Source organism: Biomphalaria glabrata, chromosome 6 (genome assembly GCF_947242115.1).
Source record: "Biomphalaria glabrata chromosome 6, xgBioGlab47.1, whole genome shotgun sequence".
NCBI lineage: Eukaryota > Metazoa > Mollusca > Gastropoda > Planorbidae > Biomphalaria > Biomphalaria glabrata.
In genome coordinates, this window is record NC_074716.1 from 10,883,687 (window position 1) to 10,900,064 (window position 16,378).

Below are 16,378 nucleotides of genomic sequence, written 5' to 3' on the forward strand. Positions count from 1 at the left end.
ACTGCGAAACCAACGCCATGTTGCCTTACTTCACTTTCGGCTTTGCTTTGCCAGAAGAGGGTGTAGTCTTTTTCTTTGATTGAACCAGAGTCAGCTAAACGAGTTTCCTGAAGGGCGGCAATGTCTACTTTGAGCCTGGACAGTTCATCGTTTATTATTGCAGATTTTCTGACATCTTCTATGTCTGGTAGGTTTTCATTAAGTCCAGTTTGTAGAGTACGCACATTCCATGTGCCCAGTTTAAGAGTGGAGCTTCTCTTTTTTCTTTCTTCATGTCGACTGGTACATTGGCTTTGTGCCTGCTTTTCAGATTTTGTCCTTTCCTCGTGTAAAGAACTAGAACTAAAAGAGCCTGGCATCCTGTTGGTTTGTGTGTGTGTTATTTGTTTTTATTTATAAAATCACTATCAGTTATTCTTCCTCTGTTGAGTGCTTGCCTTAACTTTACAACACTATAATAAACGTTTAGAGCGTAATCAAAGATATGTCATTTCCAATTATATCTATTGTAAAATGGAAGTCAGATATCCTTACATTGGATTAAAGACGGATGATAGTTGCTTCATCAACTCACATTATGATGGATTGATTTTAAAAATTTGCGAGATCCCCAAATCGTAATGTGTTAACCAGGGTAACATAAGGTTAGTTAATAATAACGAAGATAAATTTTCCAAACTTCTTATTCGTTTCACACATAAGTAAACTTTTTGTTTAGTGTCTTAACGATTATTACACTTATGATAAAAAAAAAAATAAAGTTTCCCTTTTAGACCTTATGATCCATGGGGTATATAATGTCCAGGTCATCTGTTTCTGTGGCTCAGGGTTAACGAAGGTGTTAGCGACCAACCGCCTTTACTTTTCCCCAAATGTCAGGTACCATTAGAGCTGGGTGGGCTCTGAGACGTCGTAAAGATCCCATAATAGAACTCCCAGTCTTCACCTTGATTCGAACCCGGGACCTCGGGTTCGGAAGCCAAGTGCTTACCGCTCAGCCACCGCGCCTCCATTACACTTATAAATAAACTGAATATTTAAAAAAAAATCAAAAATATAATATTTAGATTAAAATTATTATTTCAAAGAATAATAATTAAATAAAGTAAAAAAATAAAACAAAGTCCACATATTACCTGTTGTTTTAGGAAATAATCTGTAGTCATTTTTGCGTGGAACATTAGAATCACTGGTTCCCTTGAGATCACTCATAGCTTCAATTGTTTGAGTCTCGGGTCTACTAAACGATTAAAAAATAATTAAGGAAACAAACTGAAAATGTCGACTTAAGTATGAATTTTCTTTTAAGTAACTAGCAATGTTCGCGGCAGTTATAAAAAAGATTTAATTTCTATTACCCTTTAGTTTGAGATTTCTTTCGATTCCTTGAGCATATAACAATCACAGCGATGACAGCTGCAAGGGCAGCAACCCAACCAACAACAGCTACAGCTATAAAGACGGTGTTTGGGTTGTCTCCACTTGTATTCTCTGTAAATAAATGTGTCAATTTTAGCGCATACTACGATGTAACGATAATACCGTGGTACCTCGCTACTCAGCCATAATTAGTTCAAGTATTTCAGTCCGTAAACGATATGTATCAATAGCAAATAGCGTAAGGGAATTCCCAAATACGCACGTCGTTTGCACAAGCAGTCAGAGCCGGCCTTAGGGCACTGCAACCTATGCGGCCGAAGTGGGCCCCGCACTTTCATAGGCCCCGCGCTAACTCTAGTTGTAAATTATTAAATTAAACCATTTTAACTTAAAAGGGTTTCCGCTGCCTCCTGATTTTCCAGGAGCTCCTGGAATTCTCCTGAAATTAATAAAATTGTCCTGAAAAATAGACAAAATATTCAATATGGAAAACGCCAATTCTACTCGCGAAAAAAAAACGACAATGTCAGCTTTCATTTAATAAAAATAGCAGGGTGAATGTTAACCAAAGCAAGAAGTCGAATACTTAATTTACTGTAATAGTCACTGGCATCTAAATATAGATCTCAATCTATCTCGATCTCCTCAGATTATCAAAAGCGATATTTTGCTAGTCGATAGTAAATCTAAAAGGTAGATCTGAATGTTTATCGGCTTTTTGTTGGAAAACTATCTTCTACTGTAGATGGCTAGTAAAGTTCCGTGATTGTGTACTTACTAAAGTATGATTAAAATACAAAGACTTAGGCCTATTTATTTTCAAACAATGAATCTTAATTTTCACTTATTTTCTTATTCCTATTCAGATTAGGCCCGCGCAATCAGTTTCGCATAGGGTCCCGCAATATGTAAAACCGGCCCTGTAATAAGTGATAATGATTTAATAATAATGATAATAATAATAATAATGATGTTTTAATGTATACGTCGCATTTAACAAACATAATGTAAGCTTAATTAAGTGTCTCAAGAGTTCAAAGGACAAAGTAATCCAACAGGAAACAGATTTAGACTTAAAAAGGCCTTAAGATATTTGAGATATTGTAATCATCAATAGACAATTTATCGCTTTCCTTTTTTCATTTTTTATTAAGTAACTTAAAAAAACAATTTAAAAAAGGGGGGATAACTCAAGAATCTTGAAGAGTTAAAAACAATATTAGGGGAGGCCCTAGGCTATAGGTAAATTCCGTTTTTAGAAGTGCACCATGCCCAAGTCTCCCGCAGGACGACGGGGGATGGGAGCGGGTAGGGTTTGAACCCGGGACCATCGATAAATTCAAACGACGGTCAAGCTTGGAAACACACAACCACCACCAGAGTCATTTGATAAAAGAGGCAACACAGTAATAAGCTTGTTAAGGGGGGGGGGTAGTTCATCTCAATCAATATATAATATTTCAATATTTAAATTGGATTTAGTAGATTTTGAAGGTGAAATTGGTAATGACTCTTGAGACTCAATGAAGAAATTTTAGGAATTAGAATTACTTTGCATCCAGATTTTAAACAAATGTCTGTTTTATTTAGTTTAGTTTTTATACTCCAGCAGACGAGCCTTGTTAAAAGGATGTAATAGCAAAAAGGCTACCACAAAAAAAATGTCTAAAACTTACTCTGAGAAACAATTTCCCCAGTTTCATTTCTGGTCGGGTTTCGTTGACACGTGTAATTAGATGTGTATGTATTTTCACGTCCACAGATAAGGTCCGGTAACTCACACATATTCTCAATTGAAGGATCACAGAGTTGTCCTCTCTTAAGTGCTAGGGAAAAAAAAAAAAGTTCTTTAAGTAGAGAACATATGCTTGTGGGATGTGTGTCGTAGTGGTTTTAATTGCTTGGCTATTAATCTAAGGGTTTGAGTTCAAGCACCGTTCAAGCTGGGTTTTTTTTTTGCCGCACTTCTTAATTTCGAACTTGTATTGAGCTAAAGTCCCGTTTTATATTCAGCCGCCAATAGAGCTAGCTAAAGCAACTCAACGCTTTGAACGGTTCACCGTGAAGTTTAAGGGTCCTCTCCCATTGGTTGTAAGAAACAGGCACTGGTAAATTCCGCTTTTAGAAGTGTACCATGTTGTTTGAGATTAATAAGGACCGAGTTCCAACCTTTGATTCATGCACTGAAAAATTCTTAAGTAGAAAATTCGCTGCAAGCTTAAACCCAAAATCTAAACCATTTTTTTAAATTAGTGGTCTAATATTCACACGAAAGAGTTAATTACAATGTTTTTTTTGTTAGACTATATTCTTCCTTCAACAGAATTTTCTAGAATATTTTGGAATGTGAATTTAAAACCATACTGACCGATATAACAGCTTTGTTTGCTGCTGTCGTAGTAATTTCCAGGCTGGCAGTCACATCTCCCATGTATACATGCCAAAGTGTCTTTGCATTCATCTGTTTGACTGCATTCGTAACTTTTGGTTAGTCCTTATTAAAATAAAGTTAATTTATGCTATAAATGGTTCATTCATAACAACACACACAAAAGTTTTTGGGCAAGTAAAACTATTTCTTACACAATTTTTTTTTCTTTAAAGTGAACTTTGCGAGCTTAGAGAGAGCTTGGCTGTTCACTTGGCTTTTGTTTAAATAGACTTGAGTTAGTATTTAATTTTCTTATTGAGGACATACTTAGTCCTTAATTGTTTAGTCATTACAATGGACACAATGCCTTCGTTAGGCGTGGGCCTCAATTAAAAGAAGATTATATTAAATACCTTACTGGATATTAAAAAAATTACAGTTATAATCAGGGCCGGTCTTAGTCCACTACAACCTATGCGGCCGCAGTGGGCCCCACGCTAATTCTAGGTGAAATTATTAAATTTCAGAATATATACGAAAAAGTCATGGAAATCTGAATTTATTAAAATCTCCGGAAAAATAGTCAAAATTGTCATTTGTGGGTTTCATTCATTGCGAAAAACGCCAATCGTACGCGCGATAAAAGAAAAAAGGCATTGTCAACTTTCATGTAATAAAATGTAATAATCGGACGAATTTTGCCCTTAACCGGAAGTTCCAATACGTATTTACTTATATTGTTACTGGCATATAAATATGCCATAGGTTGCAAAATTGGTAAATTAAAATTAACTTGATCGCAATTTAGTACTTAGAAAAGAATGAATCAAATGCAAAGCCGAATTTATTTTCTAATACAAAACTTAATTTTCACTTATTATCTTTATTCCCACCCAGGCTAGGCCCCGGTTATAATAATATTTATTTCCTAAGCAAAAAAAAAAGCTTTTAAGAGAAGTCCAACATATTGTAACTATTAAACTCTGAGGAAAAAATAAAGTCTACCTACTTGGTTCACATGTTTTAGAGATCTTGTTTAGATAATATTGGTATAAGCAAATACAATATCCACTAACACAACTTGTTTCATCAGAACATTCGTAATAATTACTGCATTCAGATCCTGGAACTTGTTCTGTTGGGATAGATAAACTCACAATAGTTTTAAACAAAAGAATATTTGCACATTGTTAAATCCTAGCTTAAGCTTTTCACTGAATGATAAAGAAAGGCAGCAAAATGAGTTCGAACCTCGGACCATCAATTATAAGAGTTCTTGCCATATAGACTATATCTGAATAAAATAATAATAGGTGAAATACTGGTTTGTATATGGTGTGTCTTCATCCTGTGTTGTTTGATTACGTCATGGTATCTTACCGACCCTTCTGTGCTACTAAATAACATCCAAAACGTTAGCAGTAATTATTCCGATTAGAAACGATACGTTATATCTCCATGGACAAAAAAACAACACAATATTAGGTCAGAATTAAAGCAACTCGGTAACATTGACCTATTTTGGTAGTTTCACCTTTCAGACCTTTTTGTCTATAGGGCAGATGATGTAAGGTTATCTGTTTCTTTGGCCTACGGTTAACGAGGGTGTCATGTGGCCAGCACAACGACTTTGTTTTCAAATTAATGTCAGGTACCCATTAGAGCTGGGTGGACCCAGAGGCGCCCAAAAGATACCAAAATTAAAAATCCTGGTTTTCACCAGGGTTCGAACCCGGTACCTCCAGTTCAGAAGCAAAGCGCTTTACCAATCAGCCTTTTTATGTAAAAATAAAAAATAATAATTATGTACTTGTGAAGTTCACCACCCTTATTTGTTAATATTACTTACTTGTTACCATAGAAACGTTTGACTGAATGGACTTATTGTTATAATAATCGTCTGCTGGTATGTTTGTGGTTATAGTAAAGCTGTAAACATGTCCAGGTGACAGACCATCTATGTAAAGTTCACTTGCATTAGTCGCTACATTATGTCCTTCCCATTCAACAGTAAAAGAGAAATTCGATATCCTAATTTGCGTTGTCCATTTGAGAAGTATTGAATCTGTCTTGACTATAGAACTGCTGGAAACTACAGCCTGCACTGTTGATTCTAAAAAAAAAAAATATAAATGGAATCGACTTGAAACCTTATACTATTTAGGAAATGTTTAAAATTCGTGTCTTAATACAGTGATTTTCTCGGAACAATTATCTTTCAAATAAACATTTTACTTACGGTTTAGACAATTTGATGTTATGAAATACATGTCGCTAGGGCAAAGACATTTCTTGGTAATGATTCTCTCAGATCTACACACATAAGGACTTGTACAATCTTCAGAAGTTGAACAAATGAAGGTATGAGAATGCTCTGAGAAGTAGTAATAGAATTAAGGACACATTGACATATTACTTTTTATCTTTAAAAAGACAATAAGTAAGAAAATCGGACCATGACTGATTCATGTACTGACATGTCATTAATTCTCCCACTTGCTGTGAACGAATAAAATACGGAAATATAACTAGTTACTAATTTCCGTGTGTTGGCCTATGACAACTAAGCACCTGTCACAATAAAAAATTGATGACACCAACATCATCTGCCCTACATATCGCTAATATCCGAAAGGGTAATTTTACCTTACACGTTTGAAACTGCCGCGGTTAAATTTACCGAAAACAAATTTCAACCCAACTTTTTTTTTTTTCAATCCGACATTTATAAAATTACAATAGTCTTTTCCGTTTCCTTATTGTGTGTAACTTCCACTTTTTAGCTCAGTTGATAGAATACCAGACTTTCGATCAGTATGTCAGTGGTTCAAATCTCTAATCGTACGATATATATTATTTTTAATTTAAATATATATTTTAATACTTTTTTGGCACAGAATTTTTAGACTTAATCCAAAGATACGTTATAAAACTTAATAACAAAAATTGATGGTGTTTGAAAGCATCAAATAGCTTTTCAAATATTAAAAAAAAAAAAAAGCTGAATAGTCGAACAAAAAATAAACTCTTATATTTTATGTAGAATTGTTTTCTAAGCCGTGGCATTGTGTATAGACGGAATAAGAGATATTGGTAATCGAATTCACTATAAAAAAAACAAGTGTTTTGGAGGATAAGCGGTTTAAAGCGGGCCGTGCAATTAGATATAGCAGATCACCATCAACTATCCTTTAGTCTGTTGAACAGATGAACACCACAGAAGTCTTTTACCTTGAATAGAATCTCCTTCAATTTATTCTTTATGTTGTCTCACCATCGTTTATTCCTGGCACTGTTTCCTGAAGGAAGGCCTTTGCAAGCCTCAAAGACCTTGTAATATGGCCATAGAGTTTTAGTGTTCATTATTTTTGTTTTTACAATAGTTAGTCGGTCGTCGTGGGCTCCAATCGCTCTAGTTACCCTGTCTCCAATCTCTTGGTTTGCGATGCGGTCTTTAAATGTGATACCTTCTATACAATCTCATTTCCATTGCTAAGATCCTTCTCTTTAGGTCTCCAGTCAGTGCCTAAGACTCGTAAGCATACAAAAATGTGGCCATGACCAGGGAGCGCATCAAGTCTGACTGGTCTTGAAGGCGATGCCTTTGTCTTTCCGTATTGTTTTGAGTTTTGCAAGTTCTTCTGTGGGCTGTGCAATGCGGGTCAGTAGATACCAGATACTAAAATCCAAGTGTTTTGATGGGCGTGAGGTGTAGGAGGGTGCGAAGCGTAGCGAAAAAAAAGGGAGGGAAGCGAGATCTAGAATTCACAGACCAGAAGTGAATGTGTTTTGGAGGGAGATTTAAAGCGGGTCATTCCAATTAAACGTAATATATACTAGAATACACTGACCAAAAGGGGGTTGTTCAAACGTGGGCAGTTTTATTGAAAGTGCAAAATACAAAATAATAAGGGAACGGCCAAAGCATTATATGACGATTTGTTGGATGGAATAAGAGAATTAACAAATGGACGGGTGAAGCCGGAGAGAAATGCAAGCAAGAAATGACTTAAACATACTGTGAGTAAGCGCAATTGTAGTTGCAACCCATTGTGCTGTAAAAAAAAGTATAGTTTAATAACTAGAAATATAATATTAGTGTTTTAGAAAAAAAGAATTATTTCTTGCAAAGAGTAACACTTTTAAAACCTAATAAAACAAGACACACCGTTCATGTGATTTATTGTATAAACATGTCAGTCTCGTCGGTTAAATAGTTTAAAATTAGGTTAGCATAACAGTTAATCGCCTTTTATTTCCCTAACAGTCAGCTGCATGGACGCAGCGAGGTCCTAAACTTGTGACTACCTTGTTGCGAAAGCAGAGCGCTTTACCACTTTCCTGTATACCAAGAGTTGCGATGAAATGGAGGTCACTACAAGGAAAACGCAAAAAGGGACGTCCTTATATAACATGGCGCCACACTTTCATGGCGGACCTCAGCAGTGGACACCAGGTGAGAAAAGGCTTCAGACATTGCCAGTGACAGATCTTTGTTAAGACATGCCGCTCAATGCGGCGAACAGCGCGGAAGGATCTAAGTCTAAGTAAGTCACCAAGTCTGTAAATATGACATTGCTTGCACATTTTTCCACTAAATAAACCTTTTTGAAACTTACACTAATCTAAAAAAAAACATGCCTATTGATACGTATTCGAATCAACTTACTAGCCACACATGTTAGATTATTGTAATAACTATTAGAAGAACAATTGCAAGAATTCTCAGTACACACAAAGTCCTGTAGACACTGGCTTGTAGATATGCAAACATTTCCGTAAGAAAGTCCTGGAAATAATAGAAATCATTTTACATAGGTTGCATTTATATAAGTCAATTTTAACTTTGTTTAAATTAGAAGTATCCATTATACCCTTTAATTAATAGCTAGACACGCAATATTTTAGTTCAATCTTTTTGTTTTCACTTACACTACTTCCTCTATTTCTGTCTGATTCTCATTTTCTTTCCACGTATTTAAAATGTGTTTCTTTTCTTTCTTTTTTTCATCTTTCTTTCAGATTGTTTTTTTCAACTTTTTTTTTTCTATCGTCTCGTAAAATGATATGGGTCACACACCTATATATATATATTATATCTAGACAGAACATGGAGATTTTTTAACACTACAAAAATTTCGCGGAAATGCTGCAACAAGGCGTTGTTTTGTAAGTTGTTGTTTTTTCAACCCTAACTTATGAAACATATAATTCAATGTTAAGATCTAAATGTAGTAATTGAAAATAAAAAAATAAAAGCACTCAAGTCTCATAGCTATTATTTTACAATTTTTAGATATATAAACTAGAAAGATCTAGGTGATCAATCTATTCAAATATAGGCCTAGACAAGATGATGTAAACCAACATCCTTCAAGGTACAGTGGAGAGAGCACGAAGAAAAGGTCTTCCAAAGAAAATCTAATTGGACAATGTACAAAGAAATGGACAGGCGTCTCTCTTAAAATTCTGCTAAGAACAGCTGTAGAACGTGAAAAATGGAGAGATTTGGTTATGCAACGAAAGTCAAGAGACAGATGATGATTTTGAATGTAAAAAGCAAATGTTTCTTTTTAAAGCATAAACAGATATTTCTAGAGATTTTAACTAGCTTTGACAACTTTAGTCTCGTACTCAACATCAACAGCAAACCAAGCTGATACACTGACACACTACAAATCGGCCTGCTCTTTGGAAGTTCCTTTAGCCAACTCTGGTTGAAAAACTACTAGAGGATGCCCCGGTTTGCCATTGAATCCAACATTGCAATATACAGTGAATGTGTAAACAAATTCATTGATTATATGTTATATATACGATCTCACGTTTTTTAGCTGTTCATTGTATCTACTTACTAAGTCTGCATATTGAATATGTTTGGTCATAATAATAACTTGTCAAGCAGTCACATGTTGCATCATTACAGGCGAGATCTGCAACACATTGCTCTGTACTGTTGCAGATATTTCCATAGGTTATTCCTGTGAGGCAGATAAAAATGTTGCAATAAATTGATCTTTGTATTTTGATTTAAAGCTTTATACTTTTTTTTCCAAAAAACATTTTATTCATATGTGATTAGATTCCGTAATCAAATTTTGCACAATTATTTCTTGTACCTGGCAAAACGATGATAAATTTTAAAAGCAATTAATCAGTAAGACAATTAACTATTACATTTGTAGCAAACAAGGAAAATAAATTATACTTGACTGATGTGGCGGTTAAAATTTGAATTAGCACCTTTTATTCTTTGTGTAGAGATTTAGGTCGTTTCTTAACTAACAAATAGGTAACTGTAAAACCTTCTAATATTAAAAAAAAAAAAAAACTTATACGAAATGTAGTTGCATCAATTAGCTTGGATGAGTCATGTAATTAAATTTGTAATACATCTTGACCAACAACAGGAATTTAGTGCTATTAATAATGTTTTACCATTTTTTGTTTGGCGCTATTTCATGTACTTAGCTTTCTGAATGATACGATCACGTATTTGGACCAGTGGGGACAATAGGATGGAAGAAAGGAAGAGAAAGTGGATTTTAGCGTAATAGGTTTTATAAGCATTTGCTAAAAAAAATGGGTGGAAGAGAGAGACATGAATTCGTACTCGTGGCTAACGCCTACTGAAGCCAAAGTCCTAACCACTCTGCTAGTGAGGTACTTATAAATAGAGAAGATGGTATAGTATCACATTGTTTATTATATTTTATTACATATTTAAGCAGCGAACTATAAATGGGACTACTTAAGCTTACACAACCACTTCAATCAAGTACAATTTCATTCCGTTATTCGACATACCAAACAGAATAATTAATTACCATTAGCTTATCAACTAATCGTTTTTTTTTTATTTTGATTCTTGTGTTGTCAGGTAAAAGAAATACTTATGCAAAATTTCAGATTGATTCGAAATTTTGTGTCGGAAAAATAACGTGTACAAACTTTTTACTGACAGACAGGGTAAATTAATATAAGCTTTGTGAAAAATTGATTGTCACTTACTGTCTTTGCAGATTCCAATATTTTGATCGTAAAATTGATTGCTTGAACAGCTGCATACACCTGATAGGCAATATAAACCATCTACACAGCTGGAATTTGTGCATGAATATCCATGAGCCATTCCTGTTAGTCGAAATATAAATATTTTAACCTTTTCTAGAATTACATTGCATTAATCGTTAAATAATAATGAAAAAAACATTTTGATTATCAATACAATGAGTATAACGCAGTAAACAAATGTTGATCTCTTCTGAAATAGAAGGTAAATGTTTGTTTGTTAAATGTTTTACATGTTTCGGATGTTCCTTCAGAGTTAAAGATAGTTTACTGCCTAGTCCAAACCTCCCGCAGAACGACGGGGGATGGGAGCGGGCAGGATTTGAACCCTCGACCATCGATAAATCCGAACGACAGTCCAGCGCGCAAACCGCATGACCCGACAGCCATCCATCAGGGGTGTAGCTAGCAATTTTCCACCATTCGGAAACTCGTAGGGCTTGGTCTCTTTGGGGGCCTCTGCATTCTGCGTAATATTTAAGAGTTAATGTAAAAAAACACTCACTTTTGGGCCCCCCTAAAGTGGGGCCGGGGGGATTTTAAAACACTCATTTAATAGTTAATGTAAAAAAAAAAAAACATTTTGGGGCCTCCCTAAAGCGGAGGCCCGGGGGATTTTCAAATTCTCCCCCTCCACTTCCCACCCTAGCTACGCAAACAAGTTAAATGTTTAAATGACGGAAGAGACAGGTGAAAGATGTAACAGTGATTAGAGAACCACACAACGTTTACTATATAATTAAAGACGCTCCAAAGATTCCACACATATTCAGTTTAGTATTGATATAGGATGGCCTAAACTCAGAATTGCGTGTTGGCAGGCTGCAGCATAACCGTATATATTGTTGACCACTGTATCTGGTGATTTTATCCTTACTGACTCTTCAAAAAGCAATTTTTTTTTTCTATAAAGAAAACTATTTTCAATAATAAGGGGTAAAAGCTCTTACCGCTCCTACAATATCTAGTGTCATAATTGTAGTACTGACTTGTTGTGCAGGCACAAACCGAGTCACGACAAACTAAACCTTGAAAGCATTCTTCTGAACGTCGACATGAATATCCGAAATTGACACCTGAAACAAAATCATAAACAAAATTGTCAACTTTTGACTCCATGCCAATGTGTTATATTGGCTGCATTCCTCATTAATCTTATAACTTGAAGACAAGCCTGATTATACAAAATAAGACTGAACAAACTCCCAGGTAAAAATATATACGTTCCATTTACAATAAAAGTAAGATTAATGTATAACTGGCCTTATGCTTACAATAAAGAGCAAACAACCTTAAAACAGCAATCCCAAATAAGTATGAAACTTCACAAGTCATATATTACTAAAAAGAATAGTGTAATAATCATAAACCATAAGGCAATCAAACGTCTTTAAAAAAAAAACTCTCTAAACCATGTACGATAAACATCATGGTAGATACAAGGTCATTCGAAAATTCTTCTAAGATCACAGTCTCTTGGCCAACACATGGCTCTTTTAGCCAAAATAGAGACTTGATAAGCTTTATGCTTTAAGCTTGGTACTATCCTAGACAATAAACTAAATTTTACTGCAAATACTGATTATATCAGCAAAAAAGGGCAGCAAAGATTACGACTACTAAGAACACTGTCCTCGTTTAATGTTAGCGAAAAGGCCTTGGCTATGTTTTATCACGCTCACATCTGCAATATTTTAAGTTTCAATATCACTGCCTGGTATGGCAATCTGAGCATTAAAAATAGGAATAAACTTAATAGAATCCTCAATGCTGCTGGCAAATTCATTGGCAAAAAACAAACCCTATTTGGGCAGTTGTTTGAGACAATCATCTATAAAAAAGCTAACAAGATCCTCGAAATAAAGAATCACCCTTTGTGTCAGGATTTTGTGATTTTACCATCACAAAAGAGATACAAGACACCGATAGCAAAGACAAACAGACACAAACACTCTTTTGTTCCCCTGGCAATCAAATCATTAAATAAGAACAATATGGTATAAACTTTGTCACATGTAAATTATGAGTGAGTCTGGTGTGAATGTACACTTTGGTTTCTTATAGTTATAATGATTTTTGTTTGGTGTAATGCACAAATTGTAAGACAAATTTCCTTACGGACAATGAAGATTATTATTATTATTATGTTAGAAATGAACGAGTAGTCATTCTCTGGCGCTGCCAGGGTCGAGTTTCGCTAAAGAGAAACAAAATTCATCGTAGTCCCTTTAACAGTTTCCACTGAGGAATTTTCTGGTGATGTGGCAGGTCTGCAGCAGTACCGCCCTCTGACAGGCAACGAAGATGTTCCTAGGAATGTTGAGGGCCTTGAAGGTGTCTGTGAGGTCAGTTGTTATTATCCCCTCGGTTGATATAACAATGGGGTATATTGTTATTTTGGACAATTTCCATAGACGCTTAATCTCCAAGCCTAGGTTCCCATATTTTCTTTGTTTTTCTATCTCAGTTTTTCTTAAATTATGAGATAGTGGTACGGCGATATCGATAATGGTAGCGGTTTTTTCTTTTTTATCGATGAACAGCAGATCCGGGCGATTGAAATCTACCGTTTTGTCGGTCAGAATAGGCCTATCCCAGTACAGCAGATGTTCAGTAGACTCGAGAACCTCTTGCGGAGAGTATTTATAATAAGGGGGAGTGTCCTTACAGATCAATTTGTACGTCAAAGCCAGGTGTTGGTGTATTAACTTTGCAACTTGGTTATGGCGACCCAGGTAGGCCGATTCTGATAGGGCTGGACATCCTGCCATAATGTGTTCATAATGTGTTCAATCGACTCGCCCACATTTCCATTATTATTATTATTATTATTATTATTATTATTATTTATAGTCATCCTTTCGGAAAAGTCTTTTGGATGAATCAAAACAATTTGAAACTCGTCTTAGTGATAAGGCTAGGAAAGATGGCTTGTTTGGGAATACATTTTCCCCCAGGATAAAAATCATTAGGAGTAAAATATATTGCCTGAAGGCTATACTCTACTCACTGGCGGATCCAGGGGGGGGGGGCGGTAGGGGCGATCGCCCCCCCCCACTCGGCCGACCCCCCCCCCCCCGAAGGACGAATTTTAATATAGAATTCACACAATTGGTATACAAATTTATTACTTATGTTAATAATATATACTAATTATTTATATTTCAACCTATTTTTTTTATTTTTTCGCCCCCTCCTCTAGTATGTTGACCGATTTGGTGGGGTCGGGAGGGGGCAATGGTATCAATCCCGCCCCCCCCCATACACTTTCGAGTGGGGGGGGCGGTCCAATTTATTTGTAGAAATCACAGCTTGCTAACAGAATCAATTAAATATCTATTTGATTAAAACTTGTTATTGATATTTTAACCGATCTTTATATTATGTCGTTCCCTGTTTACCGTTTGGGGGTGGGGGGGGGGCGAATACCTTTACTGCCATTCCCACCTAAACCATTTGAGTGGGGGGGGCGGTCCTACTTTTATGGAGAAATCATAGTTTGTGAACAAAATTAGTTGAATTAATCTATAAATTTTATATTATGTCGCTCCCTTTCTGGTATCTTGGTCGATTCGGTGGGGTTGGGGGGGGAGGGCGATTGCATGTATTGCCCTTCCCACTCTAGCCCTCTGAGTGGGGGGGGGCGGTCCTATTTTTATGGAGAATCATAGTTTGTGAACAAAATTAGTTGAATATCTATATAATATAAACTACGTATTGATATGTGAACCCATTGTATATTATGTCGTACCATACTCTAATCTCAAATTTTATCATTAGTAAATTTAAATGAAAAAAGGTTGCACCAGGTGGGAAGGGCGATATATGCAATTGCATTTCCCCCATCAGACAAACCAATACTTTTCTTTTAGTATTATAGCTTAGAAATTACAAAATGTAAAAAATCTGCCACTAATATAATTTATATATACTATAAATTAAATTCTTATATCGAGTCGCCCTACTTTTTTTTATATATTTTTAATGCCAAATGCAATCTTTAGCAGAAATTATTAAAGGAGCGAGGATTAATCGTTTTCATTCTACCGCCCCTCCCATTTCGAGAGTTTATGTAATTTCACATGAATTTATCATAATTATTTTAAGAAAGACTTTGCATTGGAAAAGATAGAATTCAAACGAAATTTTTCAGTATAAGAATCATGATTGAGGTGAGTTCTAAACCGAAAAAAATACATTTATAGTCGCCTTTTCCCAACCTTTACTCAATCGGATATTTTTCTAGTTAAATAAATTTGGGACTATAACTCACAACTTATACTACAATGTTATTGAATATTATTTATCGAATAATTTTTTTTCGGCGTCGATCCTCAAAGCCAAAATCTAAATATGTGGGGTATCTTATCTTTTCAAGGAACAAATCGGTTTTATTTGCAATGTATTAAGGGCCTATAAATTCATATTAGAATATCTATCAAGTACAATATTATTCAAAAGGTCCTTTTTTTTTTAATAGTATGAATAATGAGCTTTAGGTCAGGAGAATGCATTTCTGCAGTGAAAAATGCCAGAAAACGCTTTTGGCGTCGGAGCTTCGCCCCGAACTCCAATGATGAATAATGAGCTGTAGATGTCAGGAAAATGCGTTTCTGCAGTGAAGAATGCAAGAAACCGCTTTTGTCCTTTCGGGCTTCGCCCCGAACTCCATTGATGAATAATGAGCTGTAGATGTCAGGAAAATGCGTTTCTGCAGTGAAGAATGCAAGAAACCGCTTTTGTCCTTTCGGGCTTCGCCCCGAACTCCATTGATGAATAATGAGCTGTAGATGTCAGGAGAATGCGTTTCTGCAGTAAAGAATACAAGAAAATGCTTTTAGCGTCGGGGCTTCGCCCCGAACTTCATTGATGAATAATAAGCTGTAGATGTCAGGAGAATGCGTTTCTGTAGTGAAGAATAGAAGGAAATGCTTTTGTCGTCGGGGCTTCGCCCCGAACTCCATTGATGAATAATAAGCGTAGATGTCAGGGGAATGCGTTTCTGTAGTGAAGAATAGAAGAAAATGCTTTTGTCGTCGGGGCTTGGCCCCGAACTTCATTAATGAATGATGAGCTGTAGATGTCAGGAGAATGCGTTTCTGCAGTGAAGAATGCAAGAAAACGCTTTCGTCGTCGGGGCTTTGCCCCAAACCCCACTAGGGAACCTTATAGCGTTGCCCCAGTTTTTCGCCGAAGGTTGAGAAATGCTGCTTTTTAAAATTCTCATATATATATATATATATATATATATATATATATATATATATATATATATATATATATATGTGTGTGTGTGTGTGTGTGTGTGTGTGTTCTGTACACACGTTTATGCATAGGGTTAGGGTTTACTGGGCGTTAGGGTTAAGGTTTGGAAAAAAATTGCCCCCCCCACTCCAAAGTTCTGGATACGCTAGTGACTCTCCTACATATTAAAAATGTATAAAATACAATTATGATTAAAGATATACCTAGCCCAAAGCTCTCCAGAGCAGACCACAATCTCCTAAGTACCCCAAGACACAAGACCAGGTGTCCAACATTAACGATAGTTACAGT

At 35.7% G+C, this 16,378-nt stretch overlaps 1 protein-coding gene across 3 annotated transcripts in view; it reads right to left on the reverse strand.

Annotated features, from left to right (window-relative positions):
- The window catches only part of LOC106075058 (prion-like-(Q/N-rich) domain-bearing protein 25), a 36,675-nt gene that overhangs the window by 6,538 nt on the left and 13,759 nt on the right, over positions 1-16,378 (reverse strand). The window contains exons 8-19 of one of the 3 annotated variants that reach the window (XM_056033557.1): positions 11,773-11,898; positions 10,763-10,885; positions 9,607-9,732; positions 8,421-8,540; positions 7,771-7,806; positions 5,991-6,125; positions 5,601-5,864; positions 4,761-4,886; positions 3,749-3,874; positions 3,057-3,206; positions 1,359-1,491; positions 1,137-1,237 (exon numbers count right to left, since the gene is read on the reverse strand). In XM_056033557.1, the coding sequence (XP_055889532.1) occupies positions 1,137-1,237; positions 1,359-1,491; positions 3,057-3,206; positions 3,749-3,874; positions 4,761-4,886; positions 5,601-5,864; positions 5,991-6,125; positions 7,771-7,806; positions 8,421-8,540; positions 9,607-9,732; positions 10,763-10,885; positions 11,773-11,898 (1,566 nt within the window). Of the gene's footprint in view, positions 1-1,136; positions 1,241-1,358; positions 1,492-3,056; positions 3,207-3,748; positions 3,875-4,760; positions 4,887-5,600; positions 5,865-5,990; positions 6,126-7,770; positions 7,807-8,420; positions 8,541-9,606; positions 9,733-10,762; positions 10,886-11,772; positions 11,899-16,378 lie in introns of all 3 variants that reach the window. The other 2 variants (XM_013235978.2, XM_056033558.1) reach the window with 2 other exon arrangements.